Source organism: Triticum urartu, chromosome 6A, assembly GCF_056163025.1.
Source record: "Triticum urartu cultivar PI428250 chromosome 6A, HENAU_Tu73, whole genome shotgun sequence".
Lineage (NCBI taxonomy): Eukaryota > Viridiplantae > Streptophyta > Magnoliopsida > Poales > Poaceae > Triticum > Triticum urartu.
The window spans coordinates 584,960,090-584,983,969 of NC_141878.1; the positions used below are offsets into that span (position 1 = coordinate 584,960,090).

The window sequence follows — 23,880 nt, forward strand, 5'->3', positions numbered from 1 at the left end:
GATGTCCCGATAGTATGAGCGTAAGAATATCCGCTGAAACAACTCCTGAAACTCGCAAATCTTAGCTACTTTATTGGACGAATTCAAGGGTTCTAGCGCGATACAAGAAGAACCTAAGGCTAACCAGGAACACTGGCGGCTAAGGGGAAAACCTAATACAAGAGAGATACCCAGGGAGTTCTAGGAATGTGGCTTTATAACCTTGTAACTTGGAGGAAATAGAAGGAAAAGAAAAATGGAGTAGTTGGCTCTCTGAAGGCTTGCTGGAAAGCCAACAGCGACACAGGATGCTCTCGCAGCCGTTAGGTGCTGATCAGACGCCATCTGGGTCTTCATAACTAGCGAAGGGGTACGGAGACAGGAGGAGCGTCAGAGTTGTCTCGTTCAAATTCAAACTTAACTGAATCGACGATGCAGTGTTGAATTCTTCAAAGAACACATACTTGGGTCCTGAGTCCTGACACAGCCTTGCCATCTTAGCGAGTATATGGTTGTGCTATCACCTCCTCCAGCGCAAAAATCATTTATGAGTTGTACCTTCATGATGAAAGATATGCACTGTGAGCATCTGCAATAACATAAATTCATAGGCAGCTAAAAAAAATCCTTTTCAGGTGATACACCCTTTTCAGATAAATGAGGAGACACTAAACAGGTGATACGCTCTATTCAGACAGCTAAAAAACCGTTTTCTTGCAAAGCTAGGGGTGCAAACGTGGGCACGACTGCGCACTGAAATGCGTAGCTGCCAAACTTCTATAATTGCAGAGAGTTTGACCTCACATTTTTAAGCAACAAGGTCCCTTTGTAAATCTAGTCAGAGCCTAATGATGTTCTTCTGAAACCCAAAAGAAAATAAGATGTGTGCTTCTTAATGAGCGGATCTGTCCATGTTTTTAGCTTCTCCAGTTACATGGTCAAACAATAGGTGATGCATGTCCAATGGAAGACCATGGAATTTTCTGCACTACTGATGCTCACGTTTACCTACAATCTCGTATGTATATGCACAAAAGGTTGGTTCATTTCAAAAAAAAAACATCCATGGTAACAATACAAAAACCGAAACAACTAAAATTATATGAGTTTGTTCTGTTCATAAACATATGAGTTTGTTCTGTTCATAAACATATGAGTTCGTTTTGTTCATAAACATATGGAATCCAACTAAAATTGTACTCCCTCCGTCCCATAATGTCAGATGTTTTTTTGACACTACACTAGTATCAAAAAATGTCTTACATTATGGGACGGAAGGAGTAGAAATCAGCACATTCAGACAAGAATACCCAGCAGTCACATCTAAAAGAATGGTTGGTTTATCATCGTCCAGACGATAACAACCACAACCCAGCATTTCAAGCTTCCTAGAAATATCTCTCCTTGACTGCTTCCAAGATTCCCAGAAACTTCCTGTGGGAAAAGGACCACAAATAAAATGCTTGACTGACTCTGCTTTTTCCCAGCGTTTTGTTGTACCTTGCCCAAGATAAACTCATCCGCTTCTTTGCTTCCATATCCCAGTTCCATAGTTCTCTGCAGCAATGGATCCCCTTCCCATACACACAATCATCTGCGTTGTTTGTTGGTCATATTGGTTATCCCCATTCTGTGCATCATCCAGCAGCCGCCTTCTTCCCGACAAACCGCTTTCTGCTGGAAGCACCATCACCTCCGACGACGGCACTTTTGCCCTGGGATTCTTCCCCCCGTCCAGCTCTGGCACAAAACATTACTACGTCGGCATATGGTACAAGAACATACCCCAAGACAACATTGTGTGGGTTGCCAACCGTGCTATGCCGATCGCTGATCCTTCTTCTGCAACACTCGCCTTCACAAACAGATCCAATCTCGCCTTGTCAGACACCAATGGCCAGCTTTTCTGGACGACAAACATCAGTGCTGCAGGAAATTCATTGTCAGAGGCAACTGGTGGAGAAGCCACGCTTGAGAACAATGGGAATTTTATCCTTTGGTCATCACAAGGCACCATCTTATGGCAAAGCTTCGATTACCCGACCGACACTCTCCTTCCAGGTATGAAACTCAGGATCACCCACAGGACGCATGCACTACAACGGCTCATCTCTTGGAGAAACCCCCAAGACCCATCCCCGGGCAACTTCTCATATGGTGCAGACCCTGATGAGTTTCTGCAGCGTTTTATATGGAATGGCTCAACACCATACCGGCGAAGTCCGGTATGGAATAAATTTGTGGAAGTCGGGCAGTATATCGAGAGTATCAAGTCCACGATTTACTTTACACTACAACCTATTGATGATGAGGTATACATTTCCTTTGGACTACCAGCACCAAGCGTCTCCTCGTTAGTGCTAATGAAGATGGACTGCTCAGGAAAGATGAAGATACGAACCTGGAATAGCAACATGTCCAAATGGACTGACCTGCAGTCAGAACCTAACCAGGAATGCAACAAATTTGGTTACTGTGGTCCATTTGGTTACTGTGACAACACGCAACCTATTGTAACATGCAAGTGTCTTGATGGCTTTGAGCCAAATAATAAACAAGACTGGACGGCCCGCAGGTTTTCGCAGGGATGCCAACGAATGGAAGCACTAAGATGTGCTCAAGGGGATGGCTTCTTAAATGTGTCAACCATGAAGGTTCCTGATCAGTTCTTGTATGTCAAGAATAGAAGCTTAGATGAATGCATAACAGAATGCACAAGCAACTGCTCCTGCATGGCATATGCTTACGCCAATATGGGCACCAAGGTTATCAATGGGGATGAAACTAGGTGCCTATTATGGATTGGAGATTTGATTGACACAGAGAAGCTCATTGGAGAAGGGGAAAACCTCTACATCCGGGTTAATGGATTCAATGGTACAGTTTACTGTTTCTGTTTCTGTTTCTCTGCTTGCGCTAGTAGATATAGCCTCTATTTTGCAGGTCCAGTGGAGCTCCAGTAATAACCCCCTTAGTACATGTGTGCATTTTATAGAGCTTCTCCAGCCTTGCCATCTCAACGAGTATATGGTCGAGCTTTCACCTACATTGAAAACAAATCATTTCTTAGTAATACATTTACGATGGAAGAAGTGTGCCGTGAAGTCGTGAACATCTGCAGTAACATAATGAGTAGCATGAGTAGACACTAAACAGGTGATACGCTCTTTACAGATATGTAGTTGCACACGACAGCTAAAAATTATATTTTCCTTGCAAAGCCAGGGGCGCAAATGCGGGCAGGACTGCACACTCAACCACGTAGCTGGCAAATTCTATAATTGCAGGGAACAGGGTTATATACGTTATTCCACCTATAGTGGTTGACCGCACATCCTAATGTAATTTTTAAGAAACAAGCACATGGTCCCTTTGTACATTCGGTCAGGGTCCAATGATGTTTTTCTGAAGCCCAAAAGAACAGAAAATGTGTGTTTCTTTATGAGGTGATATGTCCATGTTTTTAACTTATCCAGTTATAATTCACATGGTCAAACATTAGGTAAAGCAAGTCCAAAGGAAAGATCACGGAATTTCCTGCACCACTGATGTCTGACATAAAGACCCATGATCGCATATGTATACACACAAAAGATAAGTTTCTTTCAAAAAACATCTAAGGTAACATATCAAAACCGACAAGGGGTTTATTCCAAGTAAAATTGTAGTGATCAGCACATTCAAACAACAAAACCAGCAGTCACACCGAAAAGAAAAGTAAATGGCTATTCTGTTTGCTGAGAAAGGTAGTCCATGATAGTCCAGATGATAGCAACCAACCCAACATTTTCAAACTTCCTAGAAACATCTCTCTTTGACTACTTCCAAGATTCCCACTTTCCCAGTAGCTTCCTGTGGAAAAAGGAGCGCAAATAAAATGCTTGACTGGCTCTGCCTCAGTTCTGATGTGCATTGTCCAAGGCAACTCATCCACTTCTTTGCTTCCATATCCCAGTTCTATAGTTCACTACAGCAATGGATCCCCTTCCCCTACACACAATCATCTGGCTTGTTTGTTGGTCATTTTGGTTATTCCCGTTCTGTGCATCATCCGGCAGCCGCCTTCTTCCCGACAAGCCGCTTTCTGTTGGAAGCACCATCACCTCTGATGATGGCACTTTTGCCCTGGGATTCTTCTCCCTGTCCAGCTCCAGCACAAAACATTACTACGTCGGCATATGGTACAAGAACATACCCGAAGACAACTTTGTGTGGGTTGCCAACCGTGCTATGCCCATAACTGATCCTTCTTCTGCAATACTCGCGTTCACAAGCGGATCCAATCTCGCCTTGTCAGACACCAAAGGAACGCTTCTCTGGACGACAAACATCAGCGCTGCAGGAAATTCATCATCAGAGGCAACTGGTGGAAAAGCCACGCTTGATAACAATGGGAATTTTATCCTTCAGTCATCACATGGCACCATCTTATGGCAAAGCTTCGATTACCCGACCGACACTCTCCTTCCACGTATGAACCTCAGGATCACCCACAAGATGCATGCACTACAACGGCTCATCTCTTGGAGAAGCCCCCAAGACCCGTCCCCAGGCAACTTCTCATATGGTGCAGACCCTGATGAGTTTCGACAGCGTTTTATATGGAATGGCTCAACCCCATACATGCGAGGTTCGATATGGAACAACAATTTGCTAGTTGGACAGTATGTCGAGAGTATCAAGTCCACAATTTACTATACACTGCAAACTATTGATGATGAGGTCTATGCTTCCTTTGGACTGCCGCCACCAAGTGTCTCATTAGTGCAAATGAAGATTGACTACTCAGGCAAGATAAAAACACGAGTCTGGAATAGCAACAGGTCCACATGGACTGACCTGTGGTCAGGACCTAACCACGAATGCAACAAATTTGGTTATTGTGGTCCATTTGGTTACTGCGACAACACGCAGCCTATTGTGACATGCAAGTGTCTTGATGGCTTTGAGCCAAACAACATACAAGACTGGACAGCCAGCAGGTTTTCACAGGGATGTCACCGAATGGAAGCACTTACATGTGGTCAAGGGGATGGCTTCTTAAATATGTCAACCATGAAGGTTCCCAGCCAGTTCTTGTATGTCACGAATAGAAGCTTAGATGAATGCATAGCAGAATGCACCAGCAACTGCTCCTGCACGGCCTTTACTTACACCAATATGAGCACTGATGCTATCAATGGGGTTGAAACTAGGTGCCTATTATGGACCAGAGATTTGATCGACATGGAGAAGCTCGTTGGACAAGGGGAAACCCTCTATATCCGGGTTAATGCATTGAGTGGTACAGTTTACTGTTTCTGTTTCTCTGCTTGTGCTGTTAGATATACTCCTCTATTTGCGGGCCCAGTGGAGCTCCAGTAATATTCTCTAGAGTTCTATGTACAATGTGAGTACAAGATAGGTTTAAGTTAGTAGTGGCGGGCAAATATTAGAGGGTAAAGACTTAATAATGCCATTATGATAGAACAGTTTGGTGTAACATATATGCAGTGTGTGAATCACTACAATCTTTTTTATACGAAAAGACAATAGCTTATTCAGTTGGAGGGTCCAGATTAGGAGCCACTGGATGCAGCATGAAAATATGAGCATGCGGTGGTTCACAATATTCCAGATCATGTTTATAAAGTTAGTTAGCATGTAAAGCACTTCCATCTGAAACATTTATTAATGAACAGCTTCTAATACATGTTTCAAACATTGAGGTGTCCAGAAACATTTTGCCAGCCGCCAACACAGTTATTCCAGAGTGTATATATATCCAATCTCAGCCAATGTATAGGAAGTGAGCCTAGCTCATATTGGCGGGAGAGTCAGGGGCCGTTTGGAATCACTCCGCTCTGTAACTCTGCCGCGGAGCGGAGTGGCATGCAGTTCAATTTCAGCGAGCGGCGAAAGGGGTGCTCCGCCCGCTCCGCTCTCTGGCAGAGGAGCAGAGGATTCCCGAACACATCCTCGGTGTACAGTCCCACAACCCTGGTTCGAGTCCTATTTCATTGGACTTGAATTTGGTGTACAATCTAATACCACTGTTGATAAATATAAGACGTTGTGGCAGTTCAATTTAAACTGCCAAAACGTCTTATATTTAGGAACAGAGGGTATATTTCCTATTAATAGAAAATGTAGTTGCTCCTACAAGTTCACAGAATCCATGTCTATACATACCTATAGAAGGAAACCTTCGCGTCTGGCATAAGTTGTATATGCCATCTAATTATAGTGTATAAAAAAATAGGGCATGACAACCACTCAATCCAGTTCAACAAAACATGTTGTGCGCGTTTTAAACTTAAGTATCAAGCAGACATTTTGTATGTCCCAAATGTTACCATACTCGTGATGCAATTGTTCATGTGAGAAATAGATTGCTTGAGAATTGAAACAATGTGCATGTAGTTCATACTTGTAAGAAATATTTGGCTTGTGAAACTAACTATTTAGCAAATCTTTAAATTATGTTTGCTTACAGATTGAATTTTGGCAGATAAAAAGCAGAAGAGCGTTGTTTTAAAAATTACACTGCCAGTCGTGTCAAGTTTGCTCATAGTCATATGTGCGTGGCTTGTTTGGATCTGCAACTTGGGAGGTAGAACACAGTTCCATATTTTTCTCGTATATTTCCCCCAAGCATGTTTGCGCAGGGCAATGTTATTCCATATTTCTATGTGCTATGTCCCTTTATCATAATGTCTGCAATCAATGTTCCTGGTAGGCAAACAAAAAAACAAGAAAAATTGGAAGAAGGTGATGTCAGGAACTTCGAGCACTTCTGTTGAACTTCACGATGGAAACTTAAAGTATCCTTTTATAAGCTTCAAAGAAATTGTACTTGCAACAAACAATTTTTCTAACTCCAACATGCTTGGACATGGAGGTTTTGGCAATGTTTACAAGGTAACGTGAAATTTTCTCTTATAGAGCAACATAACAGTGTTTCCCTCTTGTTTGAACTAAAAGTATCAAGTGCTCAGGGGACATTAGAAGATGGTACAAAAATTGCTGTGAAAAGGCTTAGTAAGGGTTCTGGCCAGGGGGTAATGGAGTTCAGAAATGAAGTAATACTCATTGCGAAGTTGCAGCACCAAAACTTGGTTAGACTTCTAGGTTTCTGCATCCATGGAGATGAGAAACTATTGATATATGAATACTTACCTAACAAAAGTCTAGACGCCATGCTTTTTGGTATGTTCTGCTTACATCTTGACAAATTTCAGTACGTAATGAAATCAACCAGAATGGCTAATATTATCCCTCAATTGATGCTATTGGCAGCAGATGCCACAAGAAAATCAATGCTTGATTGGCCGATGAGATTCGAGATAATCAAAGGGGTAGCTAGAGGACTTCTTTATCTTCATCAGGATTCAAGGCTGAAGATAATTCACAGGGATCTCAAAGCAAGCAACATATTATTAGATGCCGAAATGAGCCCTAAGATATCTGATTTTGGTATGGCAAGGATATTTGGTGGCAATCAGCAGCAAGAAAATACCAACCGTGTCGTTGGCACATAGTAAGAGATATACTGCATGAATTATCTTTATGCATTATTCTTGTGCTTGACCAAAATTTTGTTCTGTGTTCAAACAGCGGTTACATGTCCCCTGAATATGTTTTGAAAGGAGTGTTTTCTGTCAAGTCTGATGTATATAGCTTTGGAGTTTTACTACTGGAGATTGTGAGTGGCTCAAAGATCAGCTCTGTGCACCTAAAAGCAGACTTCAGCAGCATTATAGCCTATGTAAGTAAAATGACATGTTCGAATTTCTGCAAGTATAGAAAATATATGCATCTTGAAAGGGTAAAGAATGGACGCAGGCATGGAGCTTATGGAAGGATGGGAACACACAGGATTTTGTTGACTCGTCAATTGTGGGGAGCTGCTCACTTAATGAAACTTCACGGTGCATCCATATCGGACTCTTATGTGTTCAAGGCAGCCCAAATGCGCGGCCACTCGTGTCATCAATCGTGTCCTTCCTGGACAATGGAGATATATCACTTCCAACTCCAAAAGAGCCCATGTATTTTGCAGAAGATAACTATGGTACTGACGGAGCAGCAGAAAATACTGCCAAGTCTGCAAATAACATGAGCATTACAGTACTGGAGGGACGCTAGCACCTAGCAGTCTAATTTCTGCATATTTGTATGTACTTTTTACAATTGTATACCGGATAAGAAACTGCATTTGTATTGAAGAAGTAGAAGCTTTGTTTTAATATAGATAATGTATTTCAACTCCTCCTACGGCAAAATGGGAGAGGTCAAAATGTTCTTATTAAAGACCCTTCTCACCAAGAATTTTGGATGCATAAAAGAAGGCAAGTTAAGCAGTTTTTTTTTGTATCCTTAAAGAAGGATAGTAGGACTCTATATTTCTTAATTTTGGATGCAATTTGTGTCTTGGTTACTATGGAACATTTTTTAAGTACAAGTATGGAAGTAAGAAATAGTCAAAGGTATCGGATATGTCACCTTATTGTATCAAAATATACACAATGCTTACCTGGAAGAAAAGACATCCTGTAGCACTGATCCAGAACGCTTAAAGTATACAATATAACCCTTAACTAAGCAAGTGCCACCGGTCCAGAAATGAGAAACTTATGTAGGAGAATGTGAACCCTTAACAATACCAAGGTTATGTGTCGCCTCTTTTTTGGGTTTCCGATAAATACCACACGCCGCTTGAACGAGACATTGATCAACTAACGTAGTGCCACTCTTTGAAATATGTTGAAATAAGCTTTCAGGGGAGCATTCAAACTTGAAAGGATAAGCTGATTTGTGAAAACTGAAAAATATGCCACTAGCATTTTCACAAACACCTTGTGCCCACTCTAGCTCACTGCTCATGGGCACCAACCGAGGACACCTCGGCTCGAGATCCCGTAACAAAGGCCAAAGGGCATAGGTTGTATGGCTCAATTGGCATGTAGAGCACGCACCTTTGAGAAGCTCTCGCTCCACCCGGACGGCCTCCGCGTCTTGGTCTGCTCCCAGTCCATATTTGCCGCCCGAGCCCGTACTGGCTCCAAATGTGAGGCCGGTAAGTGGGTGGGGGAGGAGGAAGAAGGTTGCGCCAAGCCGCCAATATTTTCTCCTCCTCCTCCTCCACCGGCCGGAGATGCGGCGCTCCGTCCCCCACCGTTCTGCTCCTTCCTTCCTCTCGCGCAGTTTTTTTTTTTTTGAGAAGAAGTTATTTTTTTAGGCAATCCTCTGGCGCAGCGCAGCTGGACCAGGGCCCAAGGGCTTTCTTTGGTGATTCGGCTCAGCACGGCCCAACAACCTAGCCAGGGTTATGGGCCTGGCATTCCACGCAGTTCTCAGGATTTCCTCAAAAAAAAAACGCAGTTCTCAGGAAAACGCAGTTGTTTCTTATTTAAAAAAAAAAAGGGAAAACGCAGTTTTGTACTGCATGCTCACTCGCTCTGTTTCATGCTGCTCAACTGTTTAAAAAGATCCACTAAAAAACTGTTTAAACCTTTATTTTGGAAAAAAAATAGAACAACTGTTTACGCCTTCATTTTTTCTTTTTTAAGATGTACACCCATAGGCATACAGTACTTGTATTCATAATAGTAATGATACAGAGATGAAATATATACATGCAACAGAAAACAAAGGAGGATACAAGCGGTTGTATTGCTACATACCGCCCTTGCCACAACTATCAAGCACCCACGACCTTCGCCGTCACTGGAGAAGGAGAGCACCAAAAGTTGGTCCACACCTTGTGCTGTTAACAAGCCACGATAGCCGCCAACCCCGGAAGGCTGGATCTAGTCCGATAAAGAACATTGGTCGGAGGAGCCCTCCGAGCCTCTTCAATGCCAGATCTGGGGCCAACTCCAACCCACCCTTCAACAGGAGGTTGGATCTTCCACGTCTTCTGCAAATCCATGACGGTCATTATCGTCGCACTCCAACATAAAAACGTATGTCTAGCACATCTACACATAAAAACGTACTGTCTCCGTCCCAAAATTTTTGTCTTAAATTCGTCTAGATATGAATGTATATAATGCTAAAACATGACTTGATACATCCGTATTTAGACAAATCTAAAACAAGAATTTTAGGATGGAGGGAGTATCACGATTGGCAATTTGGCTTTATTGGCGTACCATTATTTGGTGAATCAATACATTCATGGAGCTCTCGGAATATGTGGTACACAAGTTTACAAATGTGGAACATTACACCTCACGTACGTCAGTTCACTAGCCTCATAAAAACCTTGCGCTGAATGAAAGGACACTAGTGGTGAACACTAAAATCAGCATTCTACCAATCACATAACCACTTACAGGAAAACAACGAAACATTATTAAAAACAATGAAACATTATAAAAAACAATGAAACATGGAAGCAACCGTGGAAGCCAATCGACATGCATATAAGAGCAAGGGCAAGGACAATAATAGAGCCAACTGATGGCTATATCTTGTTGCCACATTATCTATAGCCAACATTATATAGTCGAAAATTCCCGGCCAAACAATGTATCAATTACTCCCTATCGCACCGTTTTCAGCTGCCAAACCCCCTGCAAGAGCAACTGGTTCTGAACTGCACATGTCATTGGTAGTCATTTTGTTGTTGGTAACAAAGTTTCATGCGTTATTAGCTAAACATATATATTCATGACAACTTCCTCTTGGATGAGTTGGACTTGGACTTTGTTATGCTTCACCTGTTACTCTCTTAGATGGCTTTATTTGTTCCGGAAAGCAAAGGAAATTTTGCTTGACAGGTTATACAAGCTGGGCGCTTAGTTATGTTTCTTTAGTTGGCTCTGGACAGTCTAGACAAATCTGCCTCCCCTGTAATGTAATATAGGTAGTGTAAATCCTCTGATCATCCCAAAATCAATTAGCAGAGATTTCTTTTCCGCTGGCGCAGGTTGGCATATTGATGTGGTACAAGTTCCTGCTGGAGCTGCAAATTTATTCGAGGCGTGAAAAAAGAAGAGTGCCAACCATCGATGAACTAATGGGTGATGAATGTATTCATCATTGGTGCATGCAACAATGAGCTAACTCATGCATATTGTTGGCGCTCCTTCAGTTGGGGGTACAGTCAATAGAATGATGGTGACTCCAACTATGCACGATGGAGGACGACCGAAGATTTTCAACAATGTAACAACGTAAGATGCTCGTGTTGGAGAATTTTCTGGTGTTCCTTTGAGAGAAGATATATCTCTGGCTAAATGTAACAATACGTTGAATCAAGCTGCAGTGATAGGCTTCCAGTCAGATATAAAAGGGCAGAACTCATTTAATTTGCACCATTTTCAGTCAGTCACATTCCAAGCAGAGAACTCGTCAAGAATTTGAATGACACCTGACCCTCCTGGCTGAACTGAGCATACGGCAGGAGTTTCTGAGCATATAAGATGGAAACAAAAAGGTGCACAATTTTCTTATCCTACACGGTCATCGCAGTCCACCTTCGCTTCCATTGATTCGGTCATAGTGATAAATTCAGAAAGTAAAGTCTATTACTGGAATGTTTCCCAAAGACCACAATTTGGGTCCAGGCAAGGCGGCAAAGACGCATTCTGAAAAGAGAGAGCCTCAACGACTAGTCAGGAATTTTTCCAGTAAAAAAGAAACAAGTCAAATATTTGAATATCCCAGGGCAAACAAATCAGCATATGCTAGGTGGACAAATAGGCAATTAATTACTCCGTAAACTGAAAGAGAAAAGCATGCGGTCAGATGACAGTACACACATAATTTAGCTAGACTGGAAGGTCCACACCAACCAAGTATTTTTAAGCTATCAATAACTAGAAATCAAAATTACTACTGAATGTGCCTCGCAGAGTCATTGCTCTAGCTCCTGCAAGCCTGTGAGCGTTATGATACTACCAGCATTCCTTGACATATCAGATAATTATCTCCAGAAATGAGGATGATCCATGCGCCAGTCGCTCCTTAATCCGGTGCCGGCTAGCTTTCTCCGCCTTGGATCTGTCAAGGTTGGTGGCGTTGCAGTGCCTGCATGGCAATTCACCCTGCAGCTTGATTATCAACAGCCCCACAGCTTGTTCCATGACAAGCCTTACATAGTTTGTCACCTTGTCTTCATCCTCGCACCCCCAGATCACCAGCAACTTCAAGTTCAGGTGCTTCAAATCCTTGGATGGCTCCCACACCACGTTGGTCTTCTCGGCAAAGTTCTCGGGAGTCTCGATACATGAATGTCGAGATAACTTCAAACAAGGACATAGAAAGAAAACAACCCATGTTAATTAAACTTGCCACCAACCCATGAAGGCCAACGTGACAACAATTGCAATTAAATATAAGTTTAGGGCCCTAGATTTTGGAGAAATTTGCATGAATTAAATCCTAGGTAAAGTACGACGGATGAATATGCTTCCGGGGTTCTTATGAAATTACAACTATATTACTCGTATTTCTTTCGACCAAGATACTTTGAGTAATAAAGAATTTTCATCAAGAGGCCAGGGCTTTCCTCATTTTCGAAAAAAACATAGGAAGAACTTTTGGAGAACTCTTAACATGAGAAATCGAGCAGTTTTTTGTTGTTGCATGGACATCGTCTCACAGCAAAATTAGAATGTGGCTTGTGTTGTATGCACTACTTTTGGTATTTGTAATAAGTTGGTGAGTGGTTGATCAACTTGCTGGTACGTTTTTAATGCTGAATATCCTTGGAACATATTATTGTAAAAGTGTAGAGTAAGTCATGTACTCCCTCCGTCCCATAATATAAGATGTTGCTGAGCACGCTCAGTTCCAGATAGAAAACTAGTTATGTGTTTGACATTGCCATTTTGTGGTGTATAACAACCAGTTAAAGTTAAAGAGCATGAATTTTGCAGTATGATGAGGGTTATGCATACTTGTGCTTCTATCAAGTTAATGATATACGTACTAACATGGATGGGTGCAAACTTTCTAGCTGGACAGAAGCTTTGCTGTTACAGTGAAGACTATTTAATATATAAACATATTAGTAACATTGTAACATAATCTCTCAGCTCAACTAATGTTGCAGAAGCCAACTCACCAAGAACGGCCTCTGATAATTTATATGGCTCAATTAGTTAGGTGTGACTACAGTATATCATCAACTGGGTTCCAATTGTACACTCTGGTAGACATTCACTCTCATTCAATGGATTTATTTCTAAGCAGATTCGAAGGGTTGCTGTTGCAACTTTTAAGACACTGGACTGAACAGGCATGTGGAGCTAATATAACTGCTTCTATAGACTGAACTAGATAAATTAATAGGAGTTCTCTGTTTAGTTCTAGTTTCAGAGGTAAAGTGACATTTCATCTGAAAATACGCCACCAATCTAAACATGACAAAAGAAGCCAAGAGAAAAAGGCTAAGTACGGGCACTTAGGCCTTTTCCACTGATGTAATCAAGACAGCAACGGCACTCGGTATATGTAGAAGAGTTTTATCCAGAAGACATGGCAGGTTTACCTGAATCATACTGTGAGGAACTCCAGCAAAACGGCCATTGTACTGCTCAATTCGGTTCATGATAGGAGCGATTTCTGGTTCATCACGCAGCAGGGTACCAGCAGAGTTATAGGGCTATGATAAACAGCGCAACTGGATGGCCAAAGGACAGATCCATGTAGACAGACACCCACGATGCAGTGCTCTGTATCTGTATACAAACAATACCATGTGACAAATGTCAGCTGAGGGGACTTATGTTCATAAAGAGTCCAGCAGAAAAATGTTCACCGGCAGTCTAACTAAACATCAACCCAGACACAACGCGAAGTCTAGCATCCAACCGAAATTAACCAAAGCAAGCATATAAGCATGTGAGGTTGAGCATTCATTTTTTACATAAAAGCATTCAGAGTTGGGCAGATGAAACGAGGCAGATCCAGTACCGGCAATTGACATGGTCGTGGACTCAAACACTGCACGAATCAATGCACTAACTTATATGGACAAGCATGTGAAGTTCCACAAGCGCACATGGCCTGTACATATAACAGAATGTCCATGAGCGATTAAATAAGCCACATGAAAATTTATGAACAAATGCGATCCGAAAATAGAACCTTGATAATATTTCATTATTACAGATGCACGCCACGATGAAATGCATGTCCCCGAACAAACTGGCATCAAATCGTCCCCAAAACCAACGAAATAGAACAAGGCAGCTAAGCAACTATCGGAACTAAGCATCAATTCATGTCAAATCAGCTCATTACAAGCCATGGAGGCGCTAGTAGAGCAGAGCCACCGCCTATCCGTAGTTCCGTACCTGCGTCCACCAAACTCTGTGAAACATTTCAACTAACCCCAACCCGAACGCAGGCCCCACATAGTGACGAAGCTAGCTGCAACGTCACGGAGCAATTACCGTGACTGCCAAAGCCTAACCGGAACGGCCCAGGAGGGGTGCCAAGCCCAATGTGCGTCATCAGCCGGGAGTGGAGGCAGTGAGTGGTACTTAACAGCTGCGAGTGCTATGTGGTGGGTATCGATAGATCACCGGACAGAACGGACCGTCTTTGGGTGTGTATCTTCTCTCCCACCTCCCGGCTCCTTCTCCCGATCCCCTTTTCTTGCTGAAACCCTAGCTTGTATCTGTACCCAATCGAGAGACCTAAGCACCATAGGTCGAGAGATCCACCGTAGACTCGTGTCATTTGGTACTCATTTGGAATATCCTACACAAAGGGTAGATAACCACTTGTCAGTCTGCAGTAAACCCATGCCCGTTGCCAGGAACAATCTCGGAAGCTAGAGAGTCAGCTATGCCATGGCTGCAGTGCTAGATGAACATAGTTATTAGTTTTACACTTCTCAAAATGAGCTTATCAGTACTCTGGACATTCGCTGAAGAAAGCAAGTGGTAGTTCTAGTGCCATATGCGTCAGCAAAACAAGGTCAGATGATAACTTGCAGATCGATGTCCCAGTCAGTTGAGCATAAGAATATCTGCTGTAACTACCTTTGAGTTGCTACAGTGTTACTCCCTCCGTCCGAAAATACTTGTCATCAAAATGGATAAAAAGAGATGTATTTAGAACTAAATATGATTGTGCTTTCATCTAGATACATCCCCTTTTATCCATTTTGATGACAAGTATTTTCGGACGGAGGGAGTACCCATGTGTGCAATTTATACAGAGTTGCTCCAGCCTTGCCATCTTAGCAAGTATATGATTGTGCTTTCACCTCCTCCAGTGCAAAAAACATTTCTGTTATAAATTTATGATAGAAGAAATGCACTGTGAGCAAATCGGCAATAACATAAACGCATAGCGAGCTAAACATCCTTTTCAGGTGATATGCTCTTTTCAGACAGTTGTTCTTGCAAAGCTAGGGGCGCAAACGAGGGCATGACTGCACACTTAAATGCATAACTGGCAAGCTTCTATAATTGCAAAGACCAGAACGAATATGTGAGTCCACCCACAGAGTTTGACCTCACATTTTTAAGAAACAAACACAAGGTCCCTTTGTACATCCAGTCAGGGTCTAATGATGTTAACCCAAAAGAAAAGAAATTGTGTCCTGCTTAATGAGCTGATCTGTCCCTGTTTTTAACCTGTCCAGTTAGAGTTTACATGGTCAAACATGCAAGTCCAATGGGAAGACCATGGAATTTCCTGCACCACTGATGTTAACATTTAAGTGTAATCTCATATGTGTACGGTCAAAAGATAGGTTCGTTTCAAAAAAACCATCTAAGCATACATACAAAAACCAGAACAAGGGGTTTGTTCTGTTCATAAACATATGTAATCCAACTAAAATAGTACCAGCAGCCAGCACATTCAAACAAGAAAACCCAGCAGTCACACCTAAAAGAAAAAGTAAATGTCTATTATAATTTGCTGAGGAAGGGTAGTCCGACATAGTCCAGATGATAACAACCACAACCCAACATTTTCAAACTTCCTAAATATCTCTTCTTGACTCCTTCCAAGGTTCCCACTTCCCCATTAGTTCCCTGTGGGAAAAGCACCGCAAATAAATGCTTCACTGGCTCTGCCTCTCCCAGGAGTTCTGATTTGCATTGTCCAAAGATAACTCATCCATTGCTTTGCTTCCATTATCTCAGTTCCATAGTTCGCTACAGCAATGGATCCCCTTCCCATACACACAATCATCTGCCTTGTTTGTTGGTCATTTGGTTTATTGCCATTTTATGTATCATCCAGTAGCCGCCTTCTTCCCAACAAGCCGCTTTCCGCTGGTAGCACCATCACCTCCGACGATGGCACTTTTGCCCTGGGATTTTTCTCCCTGTCCAGCTCCAGCACAAAATATTACTACGTCGGCATATGGTACAGGAACATACCCGAAGACAACATTGTGTGGGTTGCCAACCGTGCTATGCCGATAACTGATCCTTCTTCTGCAACACTCGCCTTCACAAGCGGATCCGATCTCGCCTTGTCAGACACCAGTGGCCAGCTTCTCTGGACGACAAACATCAGCGCTGCAAGGAATTCATCGTCAGAGGCAACTGGTGGAGAAGCCACGCTTGATAACAATGGGAATTTTATTCTTCGGTCATCACATGGCACCATCTTATGGCAAAGCTTCGATTACCCGACCGACACTCTCCTTCCAGGTATGAACCTCAGGATCACCCACAAGACGCATGCACTACAACAGCTCATCTCTTGGAGAAACCCCCAAGACCCATCCCCGGGCAACTTCTCATATGGTGCAGACCCTGATGAGTTTCGGCAGCGTATTACATGGAATGGCTCAGCACCATACCGGCGAAGTCTGGTATGGAATAACAATTTGGTAGTAGGGAAGTATGTTGAGAGTATCAAGTCCACAATTTACTATACACTGCAAACTATTGGTGATGAGATCTACGCTTCCTTTGGACTACCAGTACCTAGTGTCTCACTAGTGCTAATGAAGATTGACTACTCAGGCAAGATAAAGACACAAATCTGGAATAGCAACAGCTCCAAATGGACTGACCAGTATTCAGGACCTAACCAGGAATGCAACAAATTTGGTTACTGTGGTCCATTTGGTTACTGTGACAACACACAGCCTATTGTGACATGCAAGTGTCTTGATGGCTTTGAGCCAAACAACAAACAAGACTGGACGACCCGCAGGTTTTCACAGGGATGCCACCGGATGGAAGCACTAAGATGTGGTCAAGGGGATGGCTTCTTAAATATGTCAACCATGAAGATTCCCGACCAGTTCTTGTATGTCAAGAATAAAAGCTTAGATGAATGCATAGCAGAATGCACAAGCAACTGCTCGTGTACGGCGTATACTTACACCACTATGAGAACTAATGCTATCGATGAGGATGATACTAGGTGCCTATTATGGATAGGAGATTTGATTGACACGGAGAAGTTCATTGGACAAGGGGAAAACCTCTATATCCGAGTTAGTGGATTGAGTGGTAAAGTTTACTGTTTCTGTTTCTCTGCTTGCTTTATTAGATATACTCCTCTATTTGTGTGCCCAGTGGAGCTCCAACAATAACCTCCTTAGTTCTATGTTCAATGTGAGTACAAGAAAGGTTTAACTCAGTAGTGACGGAGAAATATTAGAGGGTGAACTTGATAATGCCATTATGATGGAACTGTTTGGTGGAACATATATGCAGTCTGTAAATCACTACAATCTTTTTTTATACGAAAAGATAATAGCTTATCCAATTAGAGGGTGCTGATTAGGAGCCACTGGATGCAGAATGAAAATACGAGCATGCAGGGGTTGGCAATATCCCAGATCATGTAAAGCATTTCTATCTGAATAATTATCAAGGAACAGACTCTAATACATGTTTCAGACACCTGAGGTGTCCGCAAAGATTTGGCCAGCCACCAACACAGTTGGTCCAAAGTCTATAATTCAATATATATCTGATCTCAGTCAATGCATAGGAAGTGAGCCTAACTCACATGGGCGGAAGAGTGAATGTCAATCATACCACCCTGGTTCGAGCCATATTTCATTGAACTTGAATTTGAGTTACTGTCTATTTCCTATTGATAGAAAATGTAGTTGCTCCTACAAGTTCGTACAATCCATGTCAATATACAAGATATACCTATAGAAGGAAACCTTCAAGTTCAGGCATAAGTCATTTATGCCATCCGATTATGGCCCTGTTTGGTTCGGCTGTGGATTTCTAAAAGCAGCTGTGAAAAATCTGCTGTGGGAAAACAGCTGTGGAAAATCTGATGTGAAAAAGATGTAGCTCATTTGGCAAACCAGCTGATACAGCTTTTTCAGATTTTGGCCCGCAGCGGAATCAGATTTTGGAAAGCACGTCCTGAGCTGCTTCAGCTTCTGGTTCAGATTTTGGCAGCGGATTTCTGAAATCGGATTCTGTTGGGTTCGCCCTTTGGTTCAGATTCTGCTGCGCGGCAACGGAATCTGTCGATAAAAACTGAACCAAATAGGGCCTATATTACATAAAAAACTTGGGCGTGACAACCATTCCATCCAGTTCAACAAAACATGTTTTGCCGGATTTTAGTTTGAAGTATCAAGCCGAAGTTTTGTATTTCCCAAATGTTACCATACTCGTGATGCAATTGTTCATGTGAGAAGTAGATTGCTTGAGAGTCGAGACTATGTGCATGTAGCTCATACTTGTAAGAAATATTTGGTTTGTGAAACTAACTATTTAGCAAATGTGTAATCGTGATTGCTTACAGACTGAATTTTGGCAGATAAAAACCGGAAGAGCAATGTTTTAAAAATTACACTGCCAGTCGTTTCAAGTTTGCTCATAATCATATGCGTGTGCCTTGCTTGGATCTGCAGCTTTGGAGGTAAAACACAGTGCCATACATTCTCGGTGTATTTCCCTCAAGCATGTTTGCGAAGGCCAATGCTATTCCATATTTCTATGTGATATGTTCCTCTACTATAACGTTTGCATCAATGTTCCTGACAGGCAAACAAAGAAACAAGAAAATTTGGAAGAAGCTGATGTCAGGAACTTCAAGCACTTCTACTGAACTTCGTGATGGAAACTTAAAGTATCCTTTTATTAACTTCAAAGAAATTGTACTTGCAACAAACAATTTCTCTAACTCCAACATGCTTGGACATGGAGGTTTTGGCAATGTTTACAAGGTAACGTGGAATTTTCTCTTATAGAGCAACATAACTGTATTTCCGTCTTGTTTGACTTAAAAGTATGCAAGTGTCCAGGCGACATTAGAAGATGGTACAGAATTTGCTGTGAAAAGGCTTAGTAAGGGTTCTGGACAGGGGGAACTGGAGTTCAGAAATGAAGTAATACTCATTGCGAAGTTGCAGCACAAAAACTTGGTTAGACTTCTCGGTTTCTGCATCCACGGAGATGAGAAACTATTGATATATGAATACTTACCTAACAAAAGTCTGGACGCCATGCTTTTTGGTATGTTCTGCTTACGTCTTGCCAAATTTCAGTAAGTAATGAAATCAACCAAAATAACTGATTATCCCTCAATTGATGCTACTGGTAGCAGATGCCACAAGAAAATCAATGCTTGATTGGCCAATAAGATTCGAGATAACCAAAGGGGTAGCTAGAGGACTTCTTTATCTTCATCAAGATTCAAGATTGAAGATAATTCACAGGGATCTCAAAGCAAGCAACATATTATTAGATGCCGAAATGAGCCCTAAGATATCTGACTTTGGTATGGCAAGGATATTTGGCGGCAATCAGCAGCAAGAAAACACCAACCGCGTAGTTGGCACATAGTAAGTGGTATACTGCATCAATCATGTTTATGCATTGTTCCTGTGCTTGACTAAAATTATGTTCTGTGTTCAAACAGTGGTTACATGCCGCCTGAATATGTTTTGAAAGGAGTGTTTTCTGTCAAGTCTGACGTATATAGCTTTGGAGTTTTACTACTGGAGATTGTGAGTGGCTCAAAGATCAGCTCGGTGCACCTAAAAGCAGACTTCTCCAGCATTATAGCCTATGTAAGTAAAATGGCATGTTCAAATTTCTGCAAGTACAGTAAATATATGCATCTTGAAAGGGATAAGAATGGATGCAGGCATGGAGCTTATGGAAGAATGGGAACACAAAGGATTTTGTTGACTCGTCAATTGTGGACAGCTGTTCACTTAATGAAACTATACAGTGCGTCCATATCGGTCTCTTGTGTGTTCAAGGCAGCCCAAATGCGCGGCCTCTCGTGTCGTCAATCATGTCCTTTCTGGAGAATGGAGATATATCACTTCCACCTCCAAAAGAGCCTATGTATTTTGCAGAAGATAACCATGGTGCTGATGGAGCAGCAGAAAATACTGTGAATTCTAGAAATAACATGAGCATTACAGCACTAGAGGGACGCTAGTGCCTAGCAGTGCCGTGTGTACTTTGTACAACTGTATACTGGATAAGAAACTGGTATTTGTCTTGAAGAGCAAGAAGCTTTGTTTTAATATAAATAATGTATCTCGACCCCAGGAGCCCACGGAAAATGGGAGAGGTCTCAGTGTTCTCATTAAAGACCCTTCTCAGCAAGAATTTTGGATGCATAAAAGAAAGCAAGTTAACCAACCAATTGAAATTTTGTACACTTGCAGAAAAGGATAGTTGAATTGTATATTTTGACATTTTGCATCCAGTATGTCTGTTAGTCAGAGCACCATAGAGGTTCCTTTCAAGGGATAAAAGACAACTGGTGATTTGTGGAAAACTGAAAAACATGCCAGTGGCTGGTTTCTTCTTCCAGGCATTACCGCAAACACCTTCTACCCACAACTCTAAGCTCACTGCTCACGGGCATCATTCATCTACGACAACCTCAACGCGAGATTTCTTCCATTAATTCGCATCAAATAGGGTGCAAGAAACAACTAGAGAGTCGTATGGCTTAGAGCACGCACCTTTGAGAAGCTCTCGCTCCACCCGGACGGACGGACGGCCTCGCCCGCTAAGCCGTCGGCGTGGCGTGGCGGCGCGTCTTGGCCTGCTCCCGTCCATATCTGCCGCCTGAGCCCGTACTGGCTGCCAAATGTGAGGCCGGGAGGAGGAAGAAGGTTGCGCCACCATCATTTGCTCCCCCTCCTCCTCCCGCCGGAGATGCGGCGTCTCCGCCCCCGCCGCTCTGCTCCCGTCGACCAGAGATTTTTTTTTTAGACAATCCCGTCGACCAGAGATGAGGGCGCAGCTGGACCTTTCGGCTTTCTTTGGTGATGATTCGGCACAGCCCAGCCCAGCCCAGCCAGGGTTATGGGCCTGGCACTCCACGCAGTTCTCTATCTGTTTAAACCATTTTTTATCAAAAAAAAAAGATAAACCATTTTTGTTTTCAGAAACAGCACAAATGTTTACACCTTTTTTTTCATCCTTGCAAAACAATACCTGTTTCTACAACAACAACAACAAAAAACGTAAGACAGTTCGCATTTTTATTTTATTTTGGACAACGCTAACGCCCACACGTGTGGTGAGAGCCAAACCCACCCACACGTCCTATAACACACAGACTGCGCCAGGTCACCGCATGCATGCGTGTGAGAATCTTTTTAGATTTTCAGTTTTTAAAATATTTTATCTCTTAAATGAAAAATCCGATTGAAGATCCGTTTTCGCCATTAAATCCCTCGTGACAAGATCTTCGAAACTATATCTCATATTAATATATTTTGACGATTTTTTTGATTAAAAGTTGCCATTTCTATTGCACATGAATTGCCATGATGTTTACTTGAAGTTGCCATGATATGTTTCAGTTATTTTCTTCTACATTTAAAAGTAAATTTGACATATTATAAAACGGGGAATTAAGAAACTAGACTTGTAATGAACCATAAACTAAAATTGTCATGATACATGCACTTCAAATTGCCATGGTTCATACAAAAAATAATTTTCATGGTCAAAGTACTGAAATTGCCATAATAAAAAAACTAAAATTGCCATGCTCTACAATCTAAAATTGCCACATGGCAACTTTAGTTTAAGCACTATGACAACTACAGTGTAAACATCATGGCAACTTTGGAGAATTTTTTTTTCGTCGAAACATATCAACATTGGGTCTAGTTTTGAAGATCACATCGAGGCGGATTTAATGGTGAAAACAGATTTTTAATTTGATTTTTTAATTAGGAGATAAAACATTTTTAAGCCGAAAACCAAAAAGATCTCTGCTGATGTCATATGTTCATACATGGCAAAATGAGTGGTGATGGAGGCGTGTGGGCGATGTGCATGATGCCACACGTATGGGCGTTAGGTTTTTCGTTTATTTTTTGTGGGGAGGTTGGCATTTTTCTTTAACACACTGGGATGGTAATACAGACCAGATCCCCTGATGTTGGTAGTGCACGTAGCAGGTAATGCCAGAGTGTCGCGTCCATTTCTGTGTTGACTTCATTGTATGTAGTCTATAGTCATACAGTACATGAGTTAAAAAGTGCATATGCATACAGAGTTTTACATTTAATAATATTCCTATACCACATAAAGAGAAGCTTGCTCTCATGATCTTGAAGCAAGTAATGGCTTGAAGGACAAAGGAAGCTCGCACACTGGCCCATATGGTCACTTTAGGAAGCTCGTCACTATTCTTACCGATTACCTCCCAGGACTCCCCTCTTCTCTGGAGTTGAGCGCTTCTTCTTCCCGCCCTTTGAGTTGTCATCATCGTCGTCATGGTCAGAGTTGTGGTCCGAGTGGGAATCATGGCCAGAGTCTGAATCAGAATCGTGGTCGGTGTCGGATCGCCCCGACTAAGATGTACTCACCCGTTGCGCTTTCCACCTAGAGTGTAGGCAATTAACCGCTCCTGCCAGGGTTACCCGTGCACATACTACATAGCCATTCTTCCTCTTCTTGCTTCTTTGGCCAAATATGTTCTCTGCTCCAGTGATACCCAGGCGTGCAACTTGTACAGGGTTGCTCCAGCCTTGCCATCTCAACGAGTATATATGGTCGTGCCTTCCCCTCCTCCTATCCAGTGGAAAAATCATTTCTGAGTAATACATTTGCGATGGAAGAAGTGCACTGTGAACATCTGCAATAGCCTGATGACTAGCATAAGACACTGAATACTTTTCAGATACATAGTTGCACATGGCAGCTAAAATTTTCGTTTTTCTTGCAAAGCTTAGGGACGCAAACTCGGGCACGACTACACACTCGAACGCGTGGCTGGCCAACTTCCATACCTGCAGAGACCAGCTGGGATAAATGTGTGACTCCACCCAGAGTGTTTGGCCTCACATCCATTGTACATCCGGGTCAGGGTCTAGTGATGTTTATCAGACAGTTGCACAAGACTGCTAAGAAATCCCTCTTTCTTGCGAAGCTAGGGGCGCAAACGAGGGCATGACTGCACACTTAAATGCATAGCTCGCAAACTTCTATAGTTGCAAAGACCAGAGTAAATATGTGAGTCCACCCACAGAGTTTGACCTCACATTTTTAAGAAACAAGCACAAGGTCCCTTTGTACATCCAGTCAGGGTCTAATGATGTTCTTCTGAAACCCAAAAGAAAAAAAAAATGTGTCCTTAATCTTAACAACCTATCCAGTTATAGTTTACATGGTCAAACATGCAAGTCCAATGGGAAGACCATGGAATTTCCTGCACCACTGATGTTAACATTTAACTGCAATCTCATATGCATTACGGTCAAAAGATAGGTTCGTTTCACACACAACAGACATCTAAGCTTACATACCAAAACCAGAACAAGGGGTTTGCTCTGTTCATAAACATATGTAATCCAACTAAAATAGTACCAGCAACCAGCACATTCAAACAAGAAAACCAAGCAGTCACGCTTCAAAGAAAAAGTAAATGTCTATTCTAATTTGCTGAGAAGGCTAGTCCGACATAGTCCAGATGATAACAACCACAACCCAACATTTTCAAACTTCCTAGTAAATATATATC

At 42.2% G+C, this 23,880-nt stretch overlaps 3 protein-coding genes and 1 long non-coding RNA gene across 11 annotated transcripts; 2 read left to right on the top strand and 2 right to left on the bottom strand.

Annotated features, from left to right (window-relative positions):
- Nucleotides 1-46: 46 nt before the first annotated feature.
- LOC125529920 (uncharacterized) lies at nucleotides 47-9,192 on the bottom strand. Its single transcript, XR_015609032.1, has 4 exons — nucleotides 8,937-9,192; nucleotides 2,829-3,022; nucleotides 444-537; nucleotides 47-338 (listed from the first exon to the last, which is right to left on the bottom strand). It is a non-coding gene; the product is annotated as an uncharacterized LOC125529920 (long non-coding RNA).
- Nucleotides 1,245-8,912, top strand: LOC125529919 (G-type lectin S-receptor-like serine/threonine-protein kinase B120). 3 transcript variants are annotated; one of them, XM_048694344.2, is made up of 7 exons: nucleotides 1,245-2,856; nucleotides 6,470-6,571; nucleotides 6,698-6,879; nucleotides 6,957-7,167; nucleotides 7,258-7,498; nucleotides 7,576-7,726; nucleotides 7,804-8,912. In XM_048694344.2, the coding sequence occupies exons 1-7, from the start codon at nucleotides 1,545-1,547 to the stop codon at nucleotides 8,104-8,106; spliced, it is 2,502 nt and encodes an 833-aa protein (XP_048550301.1). In that variant the 5' UTR covers nucleotides 1,245-1,544; the 3' UTR covers nucleotides 8,107-8,912. The 3 variants fall into 3 exon arrangements, with proteins under 3 accessions (XP_048550301.1, XP_048550302.1, XP_048550304.1); XM_048694345.2 differs by having other exon boundaries at nucleotides 7,261-7,498; nucleotides 7,804-8,910; XM_048694347.2 differs by lacking the exon at nucleotides 1,245-2,856 and adding an exon at nucleotides 3,041-5,263 and having other exon boundaries at nucleotides 7,261-7,498.
- A 2,413-nt stretch (nucleotides 9,193-11,605) lies between the features above and the next one.
- Nucleotides 11,606-21,144, bottom strand: LOC125515436 (uncharacterized). Of its 6 annotated transcripts, XM_087529019.1 has the most exons (5): nucleotides 20,861-21,144; nucleotides 14,516-14,679; nucleotides 13,888-13,980; nucleotides 13,463-13,652; nucleotides 11,606-12,212 (listed from the first exon to the last, which is right to left on the bottom strand). In XM_087529019.1, exons 4-5 carry the CDS (start codon nucleotides 13,520-13,522, stop codon nucleotides 11,886-11,888), a joined length of 387 nt encoding a protein of 128 aa, XP_087385145.1. In that variant the 5' UTR covers nucleotides 13,523-13,652; nucleotides 13,888-13,980; nucleotides 14,516-14,679; nucleotides 20,861-21,144; the 3' UTR covers nucleotides 11,606-11,885. The 6 variants fall into 6 exon arrangements, with proteins under 6 accessions (XP_087385145.1, XP_087385148.1, XP_087385147.1 ...); XM_087529022.1 differs by lacking the exon at nucleotides 14,516-14,679; XM_087529021.1 differs by lacking the exon at nucleotides 13,888-13,980.
- On the top strand, nucleotides 16,100-20,847 carry LOC125515437 (G-type lectin S-receptor-like serine/threonine-protein kinase B120). Its single transcript, XM_048680905.2, has 6 exons — nucleotides 16,100-17,408; nucleotides 18,918-19,099; nucleotides 19,178-19,388; nucleotides 19,480-19,717; nucleotides 19,795-19,945; nucleotides 20,023-20,847. Exons 1-6 carry the CDS (start codon nucleotides 16,100-16,102, stop codon nucleotides 20,323-20,325), a joined length of 2,394 nt encoding a protein of 797 aa, XP_048536862.1. The 3' UTR covers nucleotides 20,326-20,847.
- Nucleotides 21,145-23,880: the final 2,736 nt, after the last annotated feature.